A 10,000-nucleotide genomic window follows, 5' to 3' on the forward strand; every position below is an offset into this window, starting at 1 on the left:
GAGATCATTAATAATGATAATGATGATGGTAATTATGATTATCATATTGATAACAATTATCATCATTATCACTTATGTTAAATGCAAAATAAGGCTCAGGACTTTATTTGTATGCAGTTTGAGTTTTTTATTTCCTCTTTGAACCGAATAATCATTTGTTTATCCGGCAAGGATGTTAAAACGCATCTTCAGGAATAATTTAGCTTGCTTTAATATATATATATATATATATATATATATATATATATATATATATATATATATATAAGTATGTACACACACACATATATATGTGCCAATCAATAGATTCTAGAATACTTTACCTGCAAGTGTTTCTTTTTTCATTTTAAAAGTGCCTTGCTACCGTGTTCTTAACCTCTGATATTAAAAGAAAACAAAAAGAAAAAAGAAAAGAAAGAAAGAAAGAAAAAACTACAAAAATACATCAAAAGTTACCTTGACCGTTCATTTTTTTCTCCGACAAATAGTTTCATTATTCGTCATATTACCCTTATTCCATTTTCTTTGTTCTTCCCATCTCTTTGTTACTTTGTTACTCGACCCACCAACTATATTTTCCTAGATCTGAATTATTCAGTGAATCCTATTCTGTTGTTTTGAAGGATATGATGTCTTTCAGATGAGAACAGAATGGCGTATGTAATGGATAACATGACAGCCATTTGGAAAGAGATAGCGGAGATTCACCAGGATATCAACCTCCACCTCCACGGCGGCCACCAGGAACAAAACCACGATAAGGTCGGCTTTGCTACAGTGAAGATCGTTGTGTGTGTGCGCGAGCGCGTGTTTATTTGCGTGTTTGTGTATGCGTGTTTTACAGCCATCTATGTATGTGTATGTGCTCATATATGTGTATGTATGCACGCATGCGCGGGTGTATGTGTATAGGTATGTGTATGTATATATTATGATTGGAGAAAATCTTTTATGGCGGGATAAAATAACTTTCCTTTCCTCCTCTCCCTTGTTCTCTCTCTCCCCCACCTCTGTTCTCTCGTTTATAAACGTCTTCCATCTATCTCTCCTCGCTATCCCAGACCCATTTTCTATATTCAACAAAGTGGTAACAATGTAATGTTGTAGATCGTAAAGGAGGTAGAAATGCTCCTCCATGAGCACGAAACGCACCATCTTCACCATCAGCACCAAGGACACGAGGATCACCATAACGAGGAGTTGCTACAGTAAGTATATGTTGGTAAACCTGCTTATGCACACACAAACAAATATATATGTATATATATATTTGTATATATATACAGTACATATGTATATATATTCATATATATACAATATATACACATAAACACACATTTATATTATATAAATATATATATGCACCCCCTACATATATGTGTATATATACACATATGCATATATATATGTATATACATTATATGTATATATAATGTATATATACACATTATATGTACGTATGTATACATACATTATATATAAATATGTGTATGTATGTATATATAAATTATACATATGGTATATATATTTGTTGTGATACCATTTTATCCATTTATCAATTATCACTGTATTATTGTATCTAACATATGCACACAGTGCAACCTATAAGTAATGAAACAAAACAGTAGATTCCGTAAAAAAAATATACAGAAATGAAAGAACTTGTGGAATTTTGCAGACACTTTGAAGACACTCACGGACACGGGCATGAGGACGACCATCACGAGACCATTCTCCATCACAAGCATCACGATCACCAGAGACACCACACCATGACCACCACGAAAGACCACGACCACACCATGGCGACCACCACCATGAGGACGACCATCATGACCACCATGACGACCACCATGAAGACCACCACCATGAGGACGACCACCACGACGACCACCAGCATGAGGAGCACCATGAGGATGACCACCACGACGACCACCAGCACGAAAAGCACCATGAGGACGACCACCACGACGACCACCAGCACGAAAAGCACCATGAGGACGACCACCACGACGACCACCAGCATGAAGAGCATCATCACGACCACCACCACCATGACGACCACCAGCACGAAGAACACCATGAGGACGACTACCACGACGACCACCAGCACGAAAAGCACCATGAGGACGACCACCACGACGACCACCAGCACGAAAAGCACCATGAGGACGACCACCACGACGACCACCAGCACGAAAAGCACCATAAAGACGACCACCACCACGACCATCAGCATGAAGAGCATCATCACGACCACCACCACGACCACCACCAAGAAGACGACCACGATTCTCACGGTCTGCACGAAAAAATGTAAGTGCGAAGAGAGATTAGTGAGAGAGGATGTGATTTTAGTTCTCATTCTCTGTGTTTACATGGAGGGGAAGATAACAAATTCTTTCTGCCTGTGTAAATGGTGTTATACTACTTTGTCCTCGAAAATGAATAGAGGAATAATTAGTATGATTTTATGTATCCGTGTTATAGATACATATCATACAGTGTCACACTCAGATGTTTTTTATCACCGGTCAGTTTGTAAGTATTTCGTAGAACAAAAGGTACGGTTTCCTGCTTCAAAATGGCTTTTTACTTTTCCCAAAGTTGATTTTATTGTACTGACATCTACTAATATGGATTAAAGAAGGGGTTTAAAGGGTTAACATCCACTGACGGCGAGGGATTTGAACGCAGGTCAGCAAGATTGCTGGACGAGAACGCTACCACTGCGCCATACAGCACACGATATCTCTTAAAGCAAATATAAAAACAGGTAAAACAAACTGCAACATTAAAAAAGAAGAAGAAGAAAAAAATTGGAACATCTCAAAAAAAAAAAAAAAAAACGGCTCAAAGCAAACAGAATGCAACATCTTATCACTCCAACAAAACTAACAAGTGAAACCAAATACATTCAAACAGAAAAGGTAATTGAGCAGTGATTTTCCCAACCGAGCCATTCCAGTCAGCGCTTTTAAGACGAGCTCCATTACACTAAAATGTCTGATCGAAAGAGAATTAACAGCTCACTGGCTTCATCTGGAAGGCAGTAATTGCAAGCGTAATTAAAGGAGATTATAAGGTCTGATAAGGATAGCGATTACGGTGGATTTCTTTTTTTTTTGATTGGGGTGTTGGAATTATTTTAGGGTGTGGAGTCTTTTCCCTAAAGACACGTGAATGTGTATATTGACGATATATATAAATATACATAAATATATGGAAAATCAAAGGACAGGTAACTTTCCCCCTATCCTGTGCATTTACAGAGGGGGTGGAATTGCACGTAATCACAAGCATTGCCTTATGAATACTGTAAACATCGACGGGTATGTATACACACACATAAACTGGCACAAAATATGCACACAACTGTATTCGTCAAAGAATCCTTCAGTGAAGGAGAGAAAAAAAAGTGGACTTGGACAATAACCAACGGCCTTATTCATAACATAGAATAACACCAGCAATGATAATGACACCAGAAAGATCAATAACCACAATAATGATAACAATAATGATAGGAACTAGCGGAAAACGAATGGCTATTTCACGAAAAAGGGGTTTACTCCTTCTTTCCCCTTCTTCTATTATCAGCCTCCCCTCTCCCTTTTGCTTTTCCTCTCCCTCTACCTTTCCGTCTCCTGCTCTACCACCTCCTTTTAAATGCCAAATATTCCTTGAATTAATTATGATAATAATGATAATACCAATGGTAATGGTAGTGATAATAATAACGATGATGATGATAATAATAATAATAGTACTAATGGTAACAGTACTGATAATAATAATGATACTAATGATACTGAAAATGATAATAATAATAGGGAGATGCAGAATAATATCATGCTAATGCAGATATTAATGATAATGGTAATGCTTATGATGATAATAATGATAATAATTATAAGAATAATGATAATAAGAATAAGAAAAATAATAATAATAATAATAATATTGATAATAAAAACAATAATGATAATAATAATAACAATAACGATAATAATAATGTTAATTTTACACTGGTCAACAGCAAAAAAATCTTTCAATATTTTTTTTACTGATTTTAGACAATTTTGAGCGCTGAACCCAAAAATAAAATTGATTTTGCTCAATCAGGTCAAATTTGTGTTCTACCGCCAAATATTGTTTTTTACGGTGTTCTACATAAGGGTATTAGCATTTCGTGGGGGGTTTATTACGATATAATTTTCAAGTTGCGACCGCACATTTTTTGCTAACAGACATGTTTTCCTTATTCAGATGAATATTGGATTCGTCCAGGTTTCTTGCAGAAATAAGGCAGATGATTCTGCTACATCTGCGGCGAATGCACGTTGTTCCTAACAGGAAAACGAGTCAAAATTTTCGTAAAGCGTGCTTATCATGCTTATTTGGCATGAAAACTGGTGATCAGGACAAAGCTTGGGCGCCTCACATGGTCTGCAAGAAATGCACCGAGTATCTACGTCGCGGGAAACCCATGGAAAGAAGGACGGGCTGAAGTTTGGAATTCCTAGGGTTTTGGAGAGAGCCGAGAAACCATGTCAGTGACTGTTACTTCTGCGCTATAATTGACTGGGATAAACAGAAAGAACCAGAGCAGCCTCAAAGTATCCTGATCTTGAAATCAGCACGTAGTCCTGTACCTCATGTGATGAAGTTCCAGTACCTGTCACAGCAGAACTTCGTGAGTTAAGTGACGAAGAATTCTCCAGTATTGAAGACAATGAAAAAAGCAGTTCCTAGTGATGATGCCGATGACGCTCCGCATCCCTTTCCCAAAAGGAGCAAATGATCTTGTCCGTGACCTCAACTACCAAAGTCATCCGCCGAATTGTTGGCATCAAGACTGAAAGAAAAAAAATTTTCTGACAGTATCGCATCACTTTTACCGCAACAGACATCAAGAATACCTTCGTTTTTTTCCTAAAGACAAAGACTTGGTGTACTGTACAGATGTTTCACAGCTTCTGCACAATCTTGGATTGCACAGTCCCAAAACCTGAGAATGGAAACCGTTTACTGACAGCAGCAAGAGATCGCTGAAAGCCGTTCTGGTGCACAACGGCAACCAGTTTGCCTCTACACCGCTGGCTCACTCGACTACACTGAAGGAGAAGTATGAAGCGGGAAGTATCTGCTGGAGAAAATCTTTATTGTCAGCATGAGTGGATGATCTGTGTGACCTGAAGATGGTGAACTTTTTGTTGGGACAGCAGCCCGGTTTCACCAAGTACCCGTGCTTTCTGTGCATGGGGGATAGTAGGGACCGAGCTCGGGCATTACACGAAAAAAAGGAGTGTTCTTGCGGGAGGAATTGGAGCCTAGCAGATCAAAGAAACGTCATCAACGCCCCTCTGGTGGACAGAGACAGGATACTTTTTCCCACCCCTGCACATTAAGCTTGGCTTGATGAAGCAGTTCACCAAAGCTCTGGACAAGGATGGTGGCTGCCTCACTCACCTGTGCCATGCTTTTACAGGAGTTACCATGGAGAAATTGAAAGCTGGCATCTTTGACGGGCCTAAAACTACGTCAGCTCATCAGAGATCCAGAGTTTGAAAACTCAATGAAAAAAGTCGAACTGGAAGCGTGGAAGGCATTTGCAACAACAAGGCCAGCAACTACGCAGAACTCGCACCAAAATGCTGACTGCCTTCAAAAACCTGGGATGCAACATGAGCATAAAAAATGCACTATCTATTCTCACACATGGATCGGTTTCCTGAGAATCTGGGATCAGTGAGCGACGAGCAGGGGGAGAGATTTCAAGTCATGAAGGAGATGGAGACCAGGTATCAGGGACGGTGGGATGCAGTCATGATGGCCGATTACTGTTGGACTTTGAAGAGACATCCCTGCCGCTGCACATTCGAGGAGCCCAAAGAAAGGGGAAGTGTCAGCACGAATGATCAATGATGACCAAACATCTAGTTTTCATGCATCTGTCTTTATTAGTGTCCTGTCTACTGATCAATGATAAATTTCTGATCGATGTTCAACATTGATCAGTAGATATTGTAATAGTTACCAATGTAATGCAATGTTGATGTCAATACAGTTACCGATCAATGTTTGCAACATGTCGATAATTACAAATTCGGTGAGAAAACAAAAAAAAAAAAAAAAAAAAAAGAAAAAAAAAATATCGGATGTATAAGTAACACAAATAAAACAAAAATGCCGCTCTAATGTATTCCACTTCGTAAAAAAAACGATTTTTCCCTATATTCATTTTATTTGAAAAACTTGACCTGATCGGGGAAAATGGATGGCATTTTTGGATTCAGCGATGCAGATTTGCTCCAAATCAGTTGAAAAAACTAAGACAACTTACAAAAAATACTTTTTTGTAACCCATTCTAATAATGATAATAACATCAACGACAATAATACTGATGATGATAATAATAATAATAATGATAATAATAATGATAAGAAAAAATAATGATAATGGTAATAATGATCATGATAATAATGATTGATACTAACAATAGTAATGATGATACTAATATTAATGATTGTAATGATAATAGCAATAATAAAGATAATATTAGAAAAATTAACAAGAGCATCATCAACATCAATATTAACAACAACAATAATGATAATAAGTAAAAAGGCAATGGCAGTAATGATACTAATGATACTAGTAGAAAAAATAATTATGATAACAATAAAGAGCTACAGAGCTGCGGCAAACGGTGCGTAAGTCAAATGAATAATAGATATAACATAAGGACTGTACAAGGAATAACAGACATATACAGGAGCTCACCTGATGGCAACATCTGGACGGAGGAGCAATATATAAGGACGGTGGATTCGTGTGTCACCGAAGAAACTCCCCTGAACCTCACATAAGTAAGGAAAACCTGTTGGGGGTTTGCACTGTCTAAGCAGCACTTTGAAGGTGGGACCAGGTTGTTATTGAGCAAAAGTTTAAGATTTTATGGATGAATAACTTTAAATCCTTTACTATATTTCGTTAAAACAGCATGTGATATATTTTTATATATATATATATATATATATTATTTTTATTATATATATAAAATTTTTATATGTTGGTGTGGTGTGTGTGTGTGTGTGTGGTGTGGTGGTGTGCAAATGTATATATGGGCTGTACATAAAGAGGGATCCTAACTAATTTTCCCTTTCCTTTCCCAAAATAAAAATAACTATATAGCTTACCCATTACTTAAATCGAAACGCATCTACGCATTAAAACGGGGAATGTGTGTGATATTATACTAATGAAATGGAAAATCACAACAATAAGATCATATTGGCAGAAATCATCTCAATTAACAGCTTCGATGAGACCATGTTAATATGAAATTACGATAATTATGTAAAAAAAACTAAACATTAAAAACGCTTATTTGCATAAACAGTATTTATTTGGGCCCTGGAGTAATAAGGAATTTCGAAATAAGCGCTACCAAACACACACACATATGTATATATATATGAAAAAGTCTACATGTACATAAATATACACATATATGAAAAAATATATGTATATATATGTACATATATACATACATGTGTATATGAATGTATGTATGCATGTATATATACATATATATGTAATATATATATATATATATATATATATATATATGTATATATATTTATATATATATTTACATGTATGTATGTATTATGGCTATATGTATGCTCACACATCCATGCAAGTTTACATTATCTTTACATTTTCAGGATGATACGCGGTGTTATTCTCGTCGCGGCGTGTCTGGCGGCGGTGGCTGCTCTGCCCATTGAACTAAGTAAGTAATGTTTTTGAATGGCTATTACTGAACTACTACTATCATTATCATCTTGACCATTATCACTGCTATCGCCTCAATTATGATGATAGTAATATTACAAATTGAACAACAACAGTAACAACCATCATTAAGACAATGGGGATTTTGTTTATAATCATAATAATAGTAATAATGATAATAATAACAATAATAATAACTAACGATTATAATGATGATCGAAGATTATCATAACGATAATGGGAAGGATGAAAATACTAATGATGATAATGATTACGTTAATAATAATAATAATAATGACAATCATAATTATAATATCATTAATAAGTCAGAATAACGATATTAATGAGATCATTAATAATGATAATGATGATGGTAATATGATTATCATATTGATAATTATGATTATCATATTGTTAAATGCAAAATAAGGCTCAGGACTTTTTTTGTATGCAGTTTGAGTTTTTATTTTTCCCCTTTGAACCGAATATTCATTGTTTATCCCGGGGAAAGGGTGATAAAACGCAAACTTCAGGAACAAATTTTGCTTGCTTTAATATATATATATATATATATATATATATATATATATATATATATATATATGTATGTACACACATATATATAAGTATGTACACACACACATATATATATGCCAATCAGTAGATTCTAGAATACTTTATCTGCAAGTGTTTTTTTCATTTTAAAAGTGCCTTGCTACCGTGTTCTTAACCTCTGATATCAAAAGAAAACAAAAGAAAAGAAAAGAAAAGAAAAGAAAAGAAAAGAAAAAAAAACTAAAGAAAAAAACATCAAAAGTTACCCTTGACCGTTCATTTTTTTCTCCCACAAATAGTTTCATTATTCGTCATATTACCCTTATTCCATTTCTTGTTCTTCCCATCTCTTTGTATTGGTACTCGACCCACCAACTATATTTCTAGATTGAATATTCAGTGAATCCTATTCTGTTGTTTTGAAGGATATGATGTCTTTCAGATGAGAACAGAATGGCGTATGTAATGGATAACATGACGGCCATTTTGGGGAGAGATAGGAGATTCGGGCCCGGATACAACCTCCACCTCCACGGCGGCACCAGGAAAAAACCACGATAAGGTCGGCTTTGCTACAGTGAAGATCGAGTGTGTGTGCGCGAGCGCGTGTTTTTTTGCGTGTTTGTGTATGTTTGCGTGTTTTATAGCCATAAATGTATGTGTATGTGCTCATATATGTGTATGTATGCACGCATGCGCGGATGTATGTGTATAGGTATGTGTATGTATATATGATTGGATAAAATCTTTTATGGCGGGATAAAATAACTTTCCTATCCTCCTCTCCCCTTGTTCTCTCTCTCCTCCACCTCTGTTCTCTCGTTTTCTAACTCGTCTTCCTTCCATCTCTCCTCGCTATCCCAGACCCATTTTCTATATTCAACAAAGTGGAACAATGTAATGTTTTAGGGTCGTAAAAGGGGGTAGAAATGCTCCTCCATGAGCACGAAACGCACCATCTTCACCATCAGCACCAAGGACACGAGGATCACCATAACGAGGAGTTGCTACAGTAAGTATATGTTGGTAAACCTGCTTATGCACACACAAACAACTATATATTTGTATATATATACAGTATATATGTATATATATTCATATATATATATACAATATATACACATAAACACACATATATGTGTATATATACATAATGCATATATATGTATATACATTATATGTATATATAATGTATATATACACATTATATGTACGTATGTATTCATACATTATATATAAATATGTGTATGTATGTATATATACATTATACATATGTGTATATATATTTGTGTGTGATACCATTTTATCCATTTATCAATTATCACTGTATTATTGTATCTAACATATGCACACAGTGCAACCTATAAGTAATGAAACAAAACAGTAGATTCCGTAAAAAATATACAGAGATGAAAGAACTTGTGGAATTTTGCAGACACTTAGAAGACACTCACGGACACGGGCATGAGGACGACCATCACGACGACCATCTCCATCACAAGCATCACGACCACCATGAGCACCATCACCATGACCACCACGATGACCACGACCACCATGGCGACCACCACCATGAGGACGACCATCATGACCACCATGACGACCACCATGAAGACCGTCACCATGACGACCACCATGAAG

The 10,000-nt window shown here is 36.0% G+C and overlaps 1 protein-coding gene and 1 long non-coding RNA gene across 2 annotated transcripts in view; both read left to right on the top strand.

Annotated features, from left to right (window-relative positions):
* The first annotated feature begins 6,881 nt into the window (after nucleotides 1-6,881).
* On the top strand, nucleotides 6,882-8,848 carry LOC119576259. The gene is made up of 3 exons (XR_005229040.1): nucleotides 6,882-6,922; nucleotides 7,735-7,802; nucleotides 8,802-8,848. It is a non-coding gene; the product is annotated as an uncharacterized LOC119576259 (long non-coding RNA).
* A 432-nt stretch (nucleotides 8,849-9,280) lies between these two features.
* LOC119575906 (histidine-rich glycoprotein-like) overlaps nucleotides 9,281-10,000 on the top strand; it is a 4,885-nt gene continuing 4,165 nt past the window's right edge. The window contains exons 1-2 of the mRNA XM_037923442.1: nucleotides 9,281-9,371; nucleotides 9,795-10,000. The exon at nucleotides 9,795-10,000 is cut by the window's right edge and continues 486 nt beyond it. Coding sequence (XP_037779370.1) covers nucleotides 9,289-9,371; nucleotides 9,795-10,000 — 289 coding nt within the window. The 5' untranslated portion in view covers nucleotides 9,281-9,288. The remainder of the gene's footprint in view (nucleotides 9,372-9,794) is intronic.

This window comes from Penaeus monodon, chromosome 8 (genome assembly GCF_015228065.2).
Source record: "Penaeus monodon isolate SGIC_2016 chromosome 8, NSTDA_Pmon_1, whole genome shotgun sequence".
NCBI classification, from domain to species: domain Eukaryota; kingdom Metazoa; phylum Arthropoda; class Malacostraca; order Decapoda; family Penaeidae; genus Penaeus; species Penaeus monodon.